The sequence below is a fragment of the Balaenoptera musculus genome, chromosome 3 (assembly GCF_009873245.2).
Source record: "Balaenoptera musculus isolate JJ_BM4_2016_0621 chromosome 3, mBalMus1.pri.v3, whole genome shotgun sequence".
NCBI classification, from domain to species: domain Eukaryota; kingdom Metazoa; phylum Chordata; class Mammalia; order Artiodactyla; family Balaenopteridae; genus Balaenoptera; species Balaenoptera musculus.
In genome coordinates, this window is record NC_045787.1 from 159549663 (window position 1) to 159565893 (window position 16231).

Consider the following 16231-nt stretch of genomic DNA (forward strand, 5'->3'; position numbering starts at 1 on the left):
GGGGAGGTGTTTTTAAAACATCAACATTTAGATAGTAAAATAAAGCTCCCATTCCTGACAAAATCATCATTCCATGCATTAGTCAGTTTCAAAGTTTCAGTGAATTGCAATGACTAAAGGCAGGTTGTAGTAGGCTCTCTGGTCTCAAGGTTGGAATTGCCCTATGCAGGCAGCACATGCAACATTACAGTTGTGCTCAGAAGAAATGCATGTGTTTATTTCAGAGCAGGATGGGGTCTATTTACATTTTTTAAATACTTGTAGGTTTCATGTTATTTCAACCCCAGGCCCTTGGCTGACATATACATGATCTTCTTTCATAGCTTGCAGGTCTAGAGGCTCTAGCCTCTTGAGTTCCACTTGGACTTGAATATTTCAGAGCCAGCTTGGATGAGGAGTGATGGCTGGGTACCACACAGGAACTTCGGTGCACGAGGACTGCTTTTCCCAGGACCAAATAGTTCTAGAGTCTTTGGGTACCTACTTTTTCAAGCTCTGATTTTCCTAGGACACAGACAACTTTGAGCTGAGCTTTCTCCTCTGGTTACTGTTTCTGGTGCTCTTCCTTTATTCACTGGACTTTCATCTGGTATTATATCCCCACAGCCTGAAGAACTTATTTCCAGTATTTCTTTTTTTTTTTCCCCCCAGCATTTCTTATACTGCAGATTTGTTGGAGACAAGTTCTCTCAGCCTTTATTTGCCTAAAAATGTCTTTTATTTTGCTTTCAATTTTGAAGGATAATTTCCCTGTAAATAAGAGTCTAGGTTGACAGGTTTTGTTTTTTTGTTTCAAATTACAGATGCCATTCCTTCCAGTGTCTCTGTCCCCATTGTTTTCAATGAGAAATCAGCTGTAGATCTTATCATGGACAACCATGGTATGTAATGGGTCTTTTTTCCTCTGGCTGCTTTTAATATTTTTCTCTTTATCTTTGGTTTTTGGCAGTTTGATTATGATTGTTGAATTATGGTTTTCTTTCTTTTGACTCTGCTTGGGGCTCTGTGAGCTGTTGGATCTTTGGGCTGATGTCTTAAATTTTGGAAAATCCTTGACCATTATCTCTTCAAGTATTTCTTCTGCCACATACTCATTCTCTCCTCTCCTTCAGAGACTCTAGTTGTACTTTCGACCTTTTGGTATTGCCCCACAATACCCAGATGTTTTGTTCTTTTCCCCCTCATTGCTTTTTTGTTTATATTTATATTTCGATAATTTCTATTAACTTATCTTTAATTCATTGTTCTTTCTCTGCTGTGACTAGTCTGCTCTTAAGCCCGTCAAATGAATTTTTTTCCTCACATTCTATTTTTGTGTCTAGTGTTTCCATTTGGACTCTTTTTTTCTAGTTTTGATTTTGAAATTTTGAAATGCCCCATCTCTTTTCACATGCTATTCACCTTTTCTATTATTTATCCTAAATATTTTAAAGTTCTTGCCTGATTATTTAAACATCTGAGTCATTTGTGTATCTGCTTCTATTGGTTGCTTTTGCTCTTGATTATGGCCCTGTTTTTGCTTCTTTGTGTATGTCATAATTTTTATAATATGATGGATATTGTGTATGAAAGAAGAGTAGAGCCTAAATAATATTTACCTTTAGAAGAGGAGATCTTCCTTCTGAAGGGCCTCTAGTGTGGAGGGGTCTGAATCAATATGATCTGTACTTCAGGTGGGCCTGGGCTTGACTGCATCTTTAGTTAAGTTGACTTTACCACTGTCTTCAAATGTTTTGAAGGTGGGATCAAGACTTTCTCCCCAGCGGGGCTGGGATCTGAGCACTGGTGAGATTCTAGAGACCCCTATTACTAACAGCCCAGCCCAGCCCAGCCCAGCCACAATTTTCCCAAATAACAGAATTGCTCTCCCTGCAGCCTGACCACCAGCTTTTTGAGGTGCTGGGGATTACTGTCCAGTCCTGCCTGCAGCTTTCTGCCCCAATATACATTTTGCCAAGAATCTGATTTGGGTTCTGTCAGAAACAGACACTGAGAATATTATTTGACTGCAACTAGTTTATTTGGGAATTGATCCCAGAAAACACTGGTAGAGAGTGGAAAACTGAGACAGGGAAGGGAAGGCAGCCAATAAATGTGGCTCATCAAGCCAGTTACCAGTGCAGGCAAACATAGCTGAGTCCTGCTGGGGATGCTCTGAGACAGAGTGGAGAGCATGCATCAGAGACGCCCCCACTGAGGGGCCAAGAGCTGGGTGGGGTTCTATGCACCACCTCTATTTCAGGTTGGGTGAGGGCTGCTCCCAGGAGCATTAACACAGAGGCCAAGTGTGCTGGTGTGGGGGGAGAAGAGATAGAAAAAAACCTCAACCAGGTGCAGAGTCACAGGTGTGCAGCTGTAATGTAAGCGCCTGACAACAAGCTTTTTGATTGCTGAGGCAGCCATTTCAAAAGACATCCATTTTTTTTAACATCTTTATTGAAGTATAATTGCTTTACAATGGTGTATTAGTTTCTGCTTTATAACAAAGTGAATCAGTTATACATATACATATGTTCCCATATCTCCTCCCTCTTGCATCTCCCTTACAACCTCCTTATCCCACCCTTCTAGGCGGTCACAAAGCACCGAGCTGATCTCCCTGTGCTATGCGGCTGCTTCCCACTAGCTATCTATTTTATGTTTGGTAGTGTATATATGTCCATGACACTCTCTCACCCTGTCACATCTCACCCCTCCCCCTCCCCATATCCTCAAGTCCATTCTTTGGTAGGTTTTTAAGACATCCATCTTGAATAAACATGTTGGCAGCTACTAGCAAAACAACTAGATAAGGGACCAGGATGTCCACCCATGAAGGTCCCTCTTTCAGAAAGCCCTGGATAACCTAGATAACTGACCACTTGGGTGACTGCCTTCCCCTTCCTGTGTCCTAATGCCTCCCCATATGTTTTAAATTTGCCAATAAAGAGTGAATCCACAAAATGCTAGACACCCCACCCTCAGACCCCAGTAAAGGCAGAGCCCCAAGTCCATGCTTGCTCATTCCCTCTCTCAACTCTCTCTTTCTCCCCTCAACTTCACTGTGTGGCCCTTGTGCATGCTATTCACCTTCCTCAAAGTTCCCTGATGGTTTCTTGCTGAAGTGTATCCTGTGATCGTACGAAGAGCCACAAGAGCCAGCCCAGTCATAAATAGGGGCTCCATGGGAGAAATGTGTGTAGAGCCCCCTATGAGTGATGTGTACCCAGACAAGCACCATAGGCATTCCTAACTGAGGGCACTGCCATCAGTAGGCTTGGGACCAACAGAATAGTCTTCAGAACTAAGGGGATCGGGATGGGGCACCAAAGGTGAGTTATATTGGGAGAAATCTGAGTTAACTAGCACCATGTTTCCAATTCACTCCAGGGTTATCTTAGCATCCCCACCCCACCCCCGCTGCTTGGAAGCCTGAACAAGTGCCCATCTGTCCATCCCTTGCTGTGGCCCTGGATGTAGGTGTCATGTTCCCTCTCCCCATTTTACAGATGAGGAAACTGAGGCTCAAAGAAGGGCTGAGTAGCCCAAGAATACAACTAGGTAAAGGCAGGACTGGGATTTTCTTTTCTGTTTGTTTTTTTGTTTTTGTTTGTTTATTGAAATATAGTTGATTTACAATGTTATGTTAGTTTCTGGTATACAGCAAAGTGACTGTTTTATATATATATATATTCTTTTCCATTTTTCATATACTTTTCCATTATGGTTTATTACAGAATATTGAATATAGTTCCCTGTGCTATACAGTAGGACCTTGTTGTTTATCTATTTTATATGTGGTAGTTTGTATCTGCTAATCCCAAACTCCTAATTTAGCCCTCCCCCACCTCCTTTCCCCTTTGCTAACTATAAGTTTGTTTTCTACATCTGAGAGTCTGTTTCTGTTTTGTAAATAATTCATTTGTATCATATTTTAGATTCCACATATAAGTGATATCATATAATATTTGTCTTTCTCTGTCTGGCTTACTTCACTTAGTTTGATAATCTCTAGGTCCATCCATGTTGCTGCAAATGGCATTATTTCATTCTTTTTATGGCTGAGTAGTATTCCATTGTATATATATGCCATATCTTCTTTTTTTTTTTAAATATATTTTTTATGTTAGAAGTTTCAGATTTACAGAAGAATTATGCATTTAGTACATAGGGTTCCCCTATATCCAGACCCAATTTCCCCTCTTCTTAATTTTATTTGTTTATTTATTTTTGGCTGCGTTGGGTCTTCGTTTCTGTGCGAGGGCTTTCTCTAGTTGCGGCAAGCGGGGGCCACTCTTCATCGCGGTGCGCGGGCCTCCCACCATCATGGCCTCTCTTGTTGCGGAGCACAGGCTCCAGACGCGCAGGCTCAGTAATTGTGGCTCACGGGCCCAGTTGCTCCGTGGCATGTGGGATCTTCCCAGACCAGGGCTCGAACCCATGTCCCCTGCACTAGCAGGCAGATTCTCAACCACTGCGCCACCAGGGAAGCCCGCCATATCTTCTTTATCCATTCATCTGTTGATGGATACTTAGGTTGCTTCCATGTCTTGGCTATTGTAAAGAGGGCTGTAATGAACACTGAGGTGCATGTATCTTTTTGAATTAGAGTTTTCTCTGGATTTATGCCCAGGAGTGGGATTGCTGTATCATATGGCAACTCTAGTTTTAGTTTTTTAAGGAACCTCCATACTGTTTTCCATAGTGGCTGCACGAATTTTCATTCAGGACTAGGATTTTCAAACTCAAGTGTGTCTGACCCTAAAGTCCAAGTTCCTTGCTAGGCTGAAGGATATTACCGAGGACAATCAGTGAATGAAGGAGTAAAGGGAAGCAACCAAGAGGCCTGATGAAAGGGCTGGGGATGTCTTCCACGATCGTGTTTGGTGCCTTGATTGCTCAGGGAGGCTACAAGGTATGAGGTCCAGAAATGTGGAGCTTTGGGATGATTCTTTAGTGGCCATATTCCTCCCTTCCTCAAACTCTCACTTCCTCAACAGGACATACAAGACCATCTGCGAGCCATTTCCACGCCACCTCTCTTTTCCCTATAACACCAGGCATGTTCCTACTTTCCCACCATGATATCCCCTATTCCCCCCGTCTTCCCTTATTCATCTTGGAAATCCTTCTTCTGAGGCTCCCCCCTCCCCGGAGGGAAGCCTTCCCAGACTGCCTCTTTCAGAAGTATTTGTTCCTTCCCCCAACCAAGAACACACTATTTCTACCGCTACTGAAAACAGACTCTGTTACTCTTTGTGTCACTATAAGTCATTGGCAAACCTGGCTCCCTCCCTAGATTGAGTTCCTTGAGGATGTGGTTGGACTCTTATACTTCTACAGCCCCTCCGATGCCTGGCAAGGTGCCCTTGTTCCTCCACCTACGACTTCTATATAACTCACTCTTGGCGCCCCACCCATATCCCCTCAGCGTACTCCTCTATTCCTGAAGGCTGCTCACCACACACCTGCAACTCTGCACGGGGTTGTTTTTTCTGACCCTATCCTTCCACACACTTGGCCTCTGTGTTAATGTTCCTGGGAGCAGCCCTCACCTAACCACTGATGGAGCTGGTGGATAGAACCCCAGCTCCTGACCCCTCAGCAGGGACAGTTCTGATGCACATTCTATACTTCCTTCCAGATCATCCCCAGCAGGACTGAGCACCAACAATCGCCCACACTGGCCAGCCCCCAGGAGACACCAAGAGATGTTTCCTGGACTGCGCTGAATTGCAGATCCCTAGAATGAAGAAGCCCAGTGTCATTTATTAAAAGATCAAAGGTGAGATGGTTTCTCCCAACTTCTAGGCCATCTGAGCATTTTGGAGCTGAATTAATGTTGGCATCCTATTCAGTCAAGTTGCTTACCAAAGAGATGGAGCCCTTGCTGGACCCGGTCACCATCTTTCTTTGTTTCTGGACTGAGACCCCACAGGTAATTGTTTCTTCTTTGATGCTGGACAAATGTCGCTTCCTTTGCAGTGTTCCTGTGGCTGAACTCCACAGACTGACCACGCCACCCTGCGACACCGTCAGCAGTGTGGCCCTGGAAGCCAGCACTGCGGTGCACACCCAGGGGTCAGAGGCATCCCCCAGGATACGGAAAATCAGCTCTTCAGTTTCCAAATTCCAAGCATTGACCTAAAGGAATGATGAAAAGAAAGAGCCATGTCAGAGGGAGACCTAGTCTGCAAGTTTTCCAGGATCAAATGCAAGACCTCTTCTTTTTTTTTTTTTTTTTTTTGTCATTGCAATTAAAAAAATTTTTTATCTTTGTACAATTTTTAAAAGTTCCTTTCCATTTACAGTTATTACAAAATATTGGCTATATTAAGACCTATTCTTTTTTATAGTTCATGCATTTTATTGTCGACACTCTGTCAGTTTAAAAAAAAAGGAGTGGGGAAGGGGGAGGGATCCTGGATTGGATCTTGGAATGACAAAAGGACATTCGTGAAAAAATGGATAAAATCCAAATAAAGTCTGGAACTGAGTTGATAGTAATTGTCAATATTAATGTCTTAGTTTTGACAAATATACACTGATTATATAAGATGTTGACTTTGGAGAAGGCTGGAACAAGGCCATACAGGAACTCTCTCTACTATCTTTATAGCTTTTCCATAAATCTAAAATTGTTCTAAAATAACAAGTTTTAAAAATAGAAAAACAGTCAGCTATGCCATGTGCCTATATGTTCATTCCAAGTAATTGCTGATTAATAATTAGAGGTTTCATCTTTTTAAAAAAATATTTATTTATTTATTTATTTTTGGCTGTGTTGGGTCTTTGTTTCTGTGCGAGGGCTTTCTCTAGTTGCGGCAAGCGGGGGCCACTCTTCATCGCGGTGCGCGGGCCTCTCACTATCGTGGCCTTTCTTGTTGCGGAGCACAGGCTCCTGACGTGCAGGCTCAGTAGCTGTGGCTCACGGGCCCAGGTGCTCCACGGCATGTGGGATCTTCCCAGACCAGGGCTCGAACCCGTGTCCCCTGCATTGGCAGGCAGATTCTCAACCACTGCGCCACCAGGAAAGCCCTCATCTTTAACCTTACCCCCAAAAGTACCTTTTTATCAGCAGTAATCATTTAAATAGTAAACTTTTCCCATTAATTCTATTTGTGGGATTTACACTAAAGAAATAAGGAGAGATACACACAAAGATATATGTAAAAGGAAAGTTATCTCAGCTATTTGAAAGTGCAAAGAAATGGAAACAACCTATATGTCCAGTAATGAGGGATTAATTAAATAAACTACAGCAGAGCCATGCAACGGAATCTTATGAAATCACTAAGCATGCTGTTTTTGAAGAATGTTTAAGGTTATGGGCAAAAATAGCTTTATAAAACTGCTTAGGGACTTCCCTGGTGGCGCAGTGTTTAAGAATCTGCCTGCCAATGCAGGGGACATGGGTGCGATTCCTGGTCCGGGAAGATCCCACGTGTCGCGGAGCAACTAAGCCCATGTGCCACAACTACTGAGCCTGCGCTCTAGAGCCCACGTGTCACAACTACTGAACCCTGCGCGCCTAGAGCCCGTGCTGCACAACAAGAGAAGCCACCGAAGTGAGAAGACTGTGCACTGCAACGAAGAATAGCCCCCACTTTCCACAACTAGAGAAAGCCCTCGCGCAGCAATGAAGACCCAACGCAGCCAAAAATAAATAAATAAATAAATAAATAAATAAATTTATTTTAAAAAACTGTGTATATGGTTTTATCCCCATTTGTTTCATACACACAAGCACATGTGCACACACACACACGCACCACATAAAGCAAAATCATGTAAATGTTAATAATGGTAATGTTTGCAATTATTTATTATATATTATTTCTTTACTGTATTTTCCAAACTTTTGCTGATAACAAAGCTGATTTCTATAATCAGTCTTGAAATCAACCCACACTTCTGTAATATTTAAGCCTACATTGTCCAATAAAAATATAATGCAAACCACACGACTTTATATTTTTTATTAGCCACCTTAAAAAAGGTAAAAAGAAACAAGTGATATCAATTTCAATGATATACTTTATTTAACGCAGTATATCCAAATGTTATCATTTCAACATGTAATCAATATAAAATTATTATTTAAATATTTTACTTTTTTTTATGATACTGAGTCTTTGAAATCCACTGTGTGTTTTATACTTACAGCACATCTCAATTTGGAATAGCCACATTTCAAGTGCTCAATAACCACATCTAGCTGGTGGTTCTCCACTTTGGACAGCATAGTTTGTAAGCTACCAATATTACTTACATTAACAACCACCAATTACTAATAAAATAGAATAATTAATAGCTATTAATTATTTGTTGCTTACTATGTACCCAACACTATGAAGGGTGTTTTACATTCATTATCTCATGAGGTAGAGGAAGAATTGAGGCAGAGAGGTGAGGTGATACAATCAAGATGACTCAGCTTGCAAACAAGTCAACTGGGAGTTACAGATTTGCCCCATGCCTTTAATTGCTAAGCTTTAACCCATTATTCTGTTGTGTGTTTCTATTCATAAAATGATCAGATTATAGAGTTATGATTGACATAATGGAATAACACAGCAGAAAACATATTGTTCTCAGATGCATGTGGAACTTTTACCAAGAAAGAGCATTTCAATACATTTGAAAGGATTCACATAATGCAAATGGAATTATATTAGGAAAAAAATAACAGAACACTATCTGGGAACCTCTCAAATATTTGGAAATGAATATCACACTGCTAAATAGCTCATAGATCAAAGAAGAAATCAAAAGGGAAATGCTAAAAGTATTTTGAACTCAGTGTAAATGATAACATAACATACCAAAGTTCATGGGATGTATGTAAAGCAGTACTCAGAGGGAAATTCATAACACTAAAAAATGACTGCATTAAAAAAGGTGAAAGGTCTTAAATCTTAGGATCAGAAAGCTCTATCAAGATCATCTAATCCAACTATGAGTTTTGAAGCCCTTTATGGCACCGTCTCAAGTGGTTGTGTATCTCTGTTTACAGTCCCCCTGTCCCATATCAGGGAGCCCCTCCTTATATAAACACCATATGCCATCTTTGACTGCTCTGGTCTCAGCTTTACTTTGCAAACAGAGCAAGTGTTTGTTACCTTTGAGCTAGATGCTGAATACACAACCTTCTTTGCTTCATCCACATGAAGGCTCGAGATCTGAGGTTCAGTGGGATCTTTTGAGACTCCATCCCAAATGGTGAATTTCTCCTGGCCAGAGAGTAAGTTCCACAAGCACAGGGTGTGATCCTTCAAGGTAGAGATGGCAAGCGATCCTTTGGCAAACACCTTCACACACCTCACCTCTCCTGCAGCAGGCCAGGGTGGAGGATAGTATATTAGCTGGGAACATTTTGACCTTCCAACTACCATAACCTCTGTTGGCTTGGAAATTCCCTGGTTTCCCAAAGGAAAGATGGATAGATTAGAACATATCCAAATTACAAATAATGGAATGTGGCAAAGCTAAACTGAGTGTAACAACTGGTTGGGATTAAATCAATTGCCCAAATGTTGAATCTGTATTAAATAGAGATCATTGAAATGTATAAAAGGTTATCATCATCCAGGGAGTATTTAAAATTAATAAACAAAGAGAAAACCAAAATAAAATTATAGGAGAAGATTTCATATTCTTGGAGAGACATTTTTCTAAGGAGAACAAAATTTGGAAGACATAAAGGGGAACAACTGACAAACTGGATTACATAAAAGTGTAAAATTTCAGGAGGATAAACTTGAAAGGCATATGACACAATAGGAGGAAATATTTGCAGTATATAACAGATAAATGGAGACCCTGTTTAATAAACAAAGAGTTCTTACAAATAAGCAACAAAAACGCAAACAACTTACAAATTGGACAAATAATATAACAAGAGATTTACAGAAATAGTACAAGTGGACAATAAACATTTGAAAATGATGTCCAATCTCACTAGTAGTCACAAAATGCAACATGAAATACCAATATCATTATTATCCATTGTACTGGCAAAAACTATGAATTAATTGCTGGAGTGCTGGCAAAGGTACAAGAAATCAGTTAATCCCATACCATGCTGATGGGAGTATAAGTTGATATAAATTTGCAGAAGGGTAATTTGGTGACATTTATTAAAAGTTAAAATGTGCAATATCTTGGTTTTGATAGTATACTATAGTTATGTAAGACATTGCTAGCCTGGAAAGGTAGATAAAACATACACGGGAATTCTCTGTACTATTTCAGCAACTTTCTCTGAGTCTATAGTTATTTTTAGAATAAAAAGCTAAGAAAAAGGGAAAAAAATGAACAATGTGCGTACAATTTGACTCAGAAATCCCACTTCTAGGAATGTGTCTTACAGAAATAATAGCATAAGTGTGTGAAGATGGAGAAGGACTTTAATTGCAACACTGTCTGTGTAAAAAGAAAACTGAAAACAACTGTCTATGAAAAGGGAGTTGGTTAAGTAATATGGTACATCCATGTAAAGAATATTAGGCAGGCATTAAAAATAATAAAATGGATGTACATACATATACCTAATAATAATTATTATTACAACAGCCAATACTTACTGAGTGCTTTCTGTGTGCCAAACATAGTTGTAAGTGGTTAACATGCATTAAACTCTTTTAATCTCATAACAACTTGTGAGGTACTATTATTATCCCATTGTATAGATGGGAAAACTGAGCCACAGCCTAGTACAGTAACTTATCCAAAGCCGCATGGTTAATAAGTAATGGAGCTAGGATCTCAGCTTGGAGCCCAGGCTCTCAATCACCACAAAACATTGTTACAACCTATTGCAACAAAAGCAAGTTGCAGCCCAGTATATAAAACAGCATGATGTAATTTTTGACAAAAGCTCAAAGGACAGAGCTATGTCTGCATAAACCTAGAGAAAAATTGCTAATGGCATATAACAGACTGTCTGCACTGATCACTTCCCGGGGGACACTGAAGGGTGAGGGGAGAGTAAAGGGAGGGAAGTTTACTTTAGAATTCATATGTCAGCAGTATTAGGGGTGATTTTTATTTCTTGCAATTGTGGTATTTTTCAACCAAAATTTCTATAAATAGTAATGTTTTATAATATATCCCCATACATAGGATACTATATCACTGCTAAAGTGAATTAGAGATATATACATGATATGGAAAGAGGCAAAATATGTGATGTTAACTAAAAAAAAAGTGACCATGGTTATATATAGTCATATAAGCTTGTGCAACCTGGTTTTGGAGATATATTATATATATATGCAGTTGTAAAGAGATGGTCAGTAACACACTATTTCCATCACATGGGTATAATAGCCAAGAAGAGAGATAAGAGTAGAGTGTGGTAAAATATTTAGAAAGTGATGAGCTTTGAGTATTTATTGCCTTGTTTTAATATAATCTATTTAATTGTATGTTTCTATAATTTAATGTTTAAGAATGGCTGTGTTTGGACATAGAGAACAGACTTGTGGTTGCCAAGGGGGAGAGGGAAGTGGGGGAGGGATGGACTGGGAATTTGGGGTTAGTAGATGCAAACTATTACATACAGAATGGATAAACAACAAGGTCTTACTGTATAGCACAGGGAACTATATTCAATATCCTGGGATAAACCATGATGGAAAAGAATATAAAAAAGAATGTATATACGTGTATAACTGAGTTACTTTGCTGTACAGCAGAAATTAACACAACATTGTAAATATACTATACTTCAACTAAAAAAAAAAAAAAAGAATGGTTGTGTTTGACAATCACCTCACCAAATTCTTGAAAATTTCAGTCAGCTCTCACAAGCCAGTACCAACCACCTCCAGCATGCTGTCACAGGATTGGAAACTTTCACTTCCCCTGTTATGTAGGTCTATAATGTTTTCAGTTTTTTCAGTAAATTGATCATTGAGCTTTTCTGATTACAAATAATAAGAGTTTGAGGACTTTAAAAAATGAATCAAGGTCACCATTGGTAAATGGGCTCAGGTCTTGAAGAGATGGCTCTCACACACAGATACAGAGATTGAATAGACCTCTAGGAAAATAGCTATCCTGATGATGATAAAATAGAGGGAATCTTATTTGACAGATACTCTGTCAGTATCCACCCCACTCCAACCCCTCAGACAAAAAGAGCAAAATGAAAACATCTAATGCTGGGAGCTTTGGGGTTGGAGAGTGTTTTAATGTGCTACAATCTGTTCGGAAAGCAATAAGATAACACTTCTCAAAACCCATAAGAATGTTCATACCTTTCCATTCAAGAATACCACTCACTAGAAATATTCAACAGAATGGAAAAATAATGGCAAGAGTAAAAACAGATTCACCCCAGTGTTATCCAAATAGCAGATAACTAGAAATAGCCTAAACAGCCAAAAAAAATTTTTTAATAGTTTAATAAATTCTGGAACACGATCTATCGAGAGAAATGAAATATTTTTGGTGCAGTTAAGCATTATAAAGATGAAGATTCAATGAATCACAGCAGCATTATTCATAACAGCCCCAAACTGGGAACAATGTAAATGTCCTTCAAGTGATGAATGGATTAAAACCTCTGTTCCTCCCATGCAATGGAATACGGCTCAGCAATGCAAAGGAACAAACTATCCATACATGTAACAATACAGATGAACTCAAACATGTTATGTGGAGTGAAAGAAATCCCATGCAAAAGACCACATAGTATACAATTTCATTTATATGAAATGTCCAGAAAATACAAATCTGTAGACTCAGAAAGCACATCAGTGGTTACCATGGGGCTGGGGGTGGGAGCAGGGATGGACTGCAAAGGGGGCAGGAGGAATCTCCTTGGGGTGATGGAAAGTTCTACAGCAGGATTATGGTGATGGTGGCACAATTTGGTAAATCTACTACAAAATCATTTACTATATGTTTAAAACAGGTGTATTGTATGGTATGTAAATTATACCTCAATAAGTTTGTTTTTAAAAAGATTCCATGAAAACAAAAGAATGTTTATGGCAAAATGTTGAGGAAAAAATAATAAAACCGTGTACATACTTAGATTGCAATAATATAATATTTTAACATCTTTATTGAGATATAATTTACAAGCATAAAATTCACCCATTCATGTACAACAGTATAATTCACTGTTCTGGGAAATGTACGTTCCCAGAGTTGTGCAACCATCACCACAGGCTAGGTTTAGAGTATTTTCATAACCTCAAAACCTGTCACTCCCTCCCTTTTCTCTCCTTATCATTTAAACCACCTTAAATTGTATAATCAGTGATACTAGTACATTCACGATGTTGTGCAAACGTCACCTCTATCAGATTCCAGAACATTTTTGTCACCCAAAAAGGAAACCCCGTCCCCATTAGCAGTCTCTCTCCATCCCCCTTCCGGAACCAGCCCCTGGCAACCACTAATCTGCTTTCTGTCTCTCCAGATTTACCTGTTGCAGACATTTCATATAAATGAATCACATACAATGTAGTCTTTTGTGACTGGCTTCTTTCATTTGATACGATATCCTAAGCTCCAGCCTTACAGCTTCCTTGCTACTCTATCAATGTTCCAACCTCTTTTTCTCAGGGCCTTTGCACTGGTTGTTTCCCACACCTGGGATGCTCTACCCTCCTGCCCTTTGCACACTTATTCATAGCCTTTGTATCTTGGCTGAGTGTCCCTGCTCAGAGAAATCCTTTCCCTAACTGCCCTAAGTCAGTCACTTTGGTTATTGTAGCTCATGACGCCCTGTTTTCCTCATTACACTTATTGCAATTTGTAACTACATTTTTGTCCGGCTTGCCTTCTCAAATACATGGATCTGACTCAGGGCCGGGATCAGGGTGAGGCAAGTAAGGCACTTATCTCGGGTGCAAAGTTTAAGGAGGTACCGAATTGCTGAGTTTTCCTTTTGCCTCTCTCTCCAGGATGGACTGGCACAGCACTATTACTCATCCTGTCTTTAAGACAGGTTGATATTTATTCATCGTGGATTGTCTTGCATTAATTTTTTGATTTTTAAAAACATTTTTAAAAATTACATTTGCAGGACTTTCCACAGTGGTTAAGAATCCATCCTGCAGTGCAGGGGACTGCCGGTTTGATCCCTGGTCAGGGAACTAAGATCCCACATGCCGCGGGGCAACTAAAGCTCGCGTGCCGCAACTAATGAGCCCACATGCTCTGGAGCCTGTGTGCTACAACTAGAGAAAAGCCCATGCACTGCAAGGAAGAGCCCGTGCTCCGAAACGAAAGGTCCTGCGTGCTGCAACTAAGAGCCAATGCAGCCAATAAATAAATAAATAAATAAATAAATAAATAAATAATTGCATTCGGGACTTCCCCAGTGGTCCAGTGGTTAAGACTCCATGCCTCCACTGCAGGGGGCATGGGTTTGATCCCTGGTTGGGGAACTAAGATCCCGCATGCTGTGTGGCATGGCCAAAACAAAATAAATAAATAAAAAATAAACACATTGCATTGAAATATTATCATGATGACCAAGTTTTTTTTTAACTTTGGGATGCTCCTAAATTTTACACCCAAGGGGTGTGCCTCACTCCCCTTACCCGAGTTTCAGCCCTGATCTGTCTTTCTTCAGCCTCAGATCAGGGCCTGGTACACAGTAAGCACTCAATAATTGTTGGAATGAATCAACCATAGCTGTGATGGTTTTGTAGAAATGAAAACGTTACTTAGGCTCTGAGAGACTGTGGTAGACAAATTGCATAAATGACCACAATCCTTTACCCTCCAAGATCTATACCTTGTGCGGTATGACTTTGCTCCTCCCATCAAGAGATGAAGCCAATTTCCCTACCCATTGATTCTGGATTGTTCTTGGGACTTCCTTTGGCCAATAGAATGTGAAGGGGTGCCAGTTCCAAGGCCAGTTCCAGGCCTTCAGAGATCTTGTACACTTCTGCTTGCCCTCTTGAGACCCTGCCTCTGCCCAGGCTCACCTGCTGGAGGATGAGAGATCATGCGGAGCAGAGTTGAGTTGTCTCAGCTAAGAAGGTCCTGAACCAGCCAGCTCCCAGATGCCCCATAACTGACTCATATGCATGAGCAAGCCTGGCTGAGACCAGAAGAGCTGCCTGGCTGAGCCCAGCCTGAATTGCCCAGTCACAGAGGTGAGCTAAATAAACAGCTATTGTTTGAAGCTACTCTGTTTGGGGTGGGTTTTGTTTTTTCTTTTTCATATTCTTTTCCATTATGGTTTATTACAGGATATTGAATATAGTTCCCTGTGCTATACAATAGGACCTTGTTGTTTATCCATCCCATATAAAATAGTTTGCATCTTCTGGTCCCAAACTCTCCATCCAACCCTCCCCTGCCCCCCTTCCCCTTGGCAACCACAGGTCTGTTCTTTATGTCTGTGAGTCTGTTTCTGTTTTGTAGATAAGTTCATTTGTGTCATATTTTATATTCCACATATAAATGATATCATATGGCATTTGTCTTTCTCTTTCTGCCTTACTTCACTTAGTATGATCATCTCTAGGGCCATCCATGTAGGTGCAAATGGCATTATGTCATTCTTTTTTATGGCTGAGTAATATTCCATTGTATATATATATACCACATCTTCTTTGTCCATTCATCTGTCAATGAACATGTAGGTTGTTTCCAAGTCTTGGCTATTTTCAATACTGCTGCTATGAACATAGGGGTGCATGTATCTTTTCAAATTATAGTTTTGTCCAGATATATGCCCAGGAGTAGGACTGCTGGATCATATGGCAACTTTATTTTTAATTTTTTGAGGAACCTCCATACTATTCTCCACAGTGGCTGCACCAATTTATATTCCTATTTGGGGTGTTTTGTTATGTGGCTATAGCTAGCTGATGTAGGAACAAAGGCCAGGGTTTTAATACAGAGAAATGAATTGGTAGTGAAGGGGCCCCAGGGGACTGACTGATTGCTGTGGGACTCTAGGAGAAAGCTGATCATAAACCCCACTTCCTGAGCCTCACCTGTGTGTCCAGGTAGGATGTGGATCACCTGCTGTTCTTCCATATCCCACACAGCTACCATGCCCTCCTGGGTGCCAACCACCAGCAGCTTCTCTTCCAGGCTCCATGCCATGGCAGTGATGCCTGCAGCCACACAGAAACAAGAGCTCATGTGTCTGAGTGCTCAGCCATGAGGTACTCTAATGGGCCCCCCACTTCACAGATAAGGAAACTGGGGCAGAGACAGAGTCAGTTCCTTGTCCAGAATCACACACCTAGAAGTGGCAGAGCCAGGA

General features: G+C 40.4%; 1 protein-coding gene across 1 annotated transcript in view; it reads right to left on the reverse strand.

The window, feature by feature from the left end:
• NWD1 (NACHT and WD repeat domain containing 1) overlaps positions 1–16231 on the reverse strand; it is a 68129-nt gene that overhangs the window by 23206 nt on the left and 28692 nt on the right. Inside the window, 3 exon segments of the mRNA XM_036847351.1 lie at positions 5851–6123; positions 9102–9310; positions 15957–16079. Of these exon segments, the coding sequence (XP_036703246.1) occupies positions 5851–6123; positions 9102–9310; positions 15957–16079 (605 nt within the window).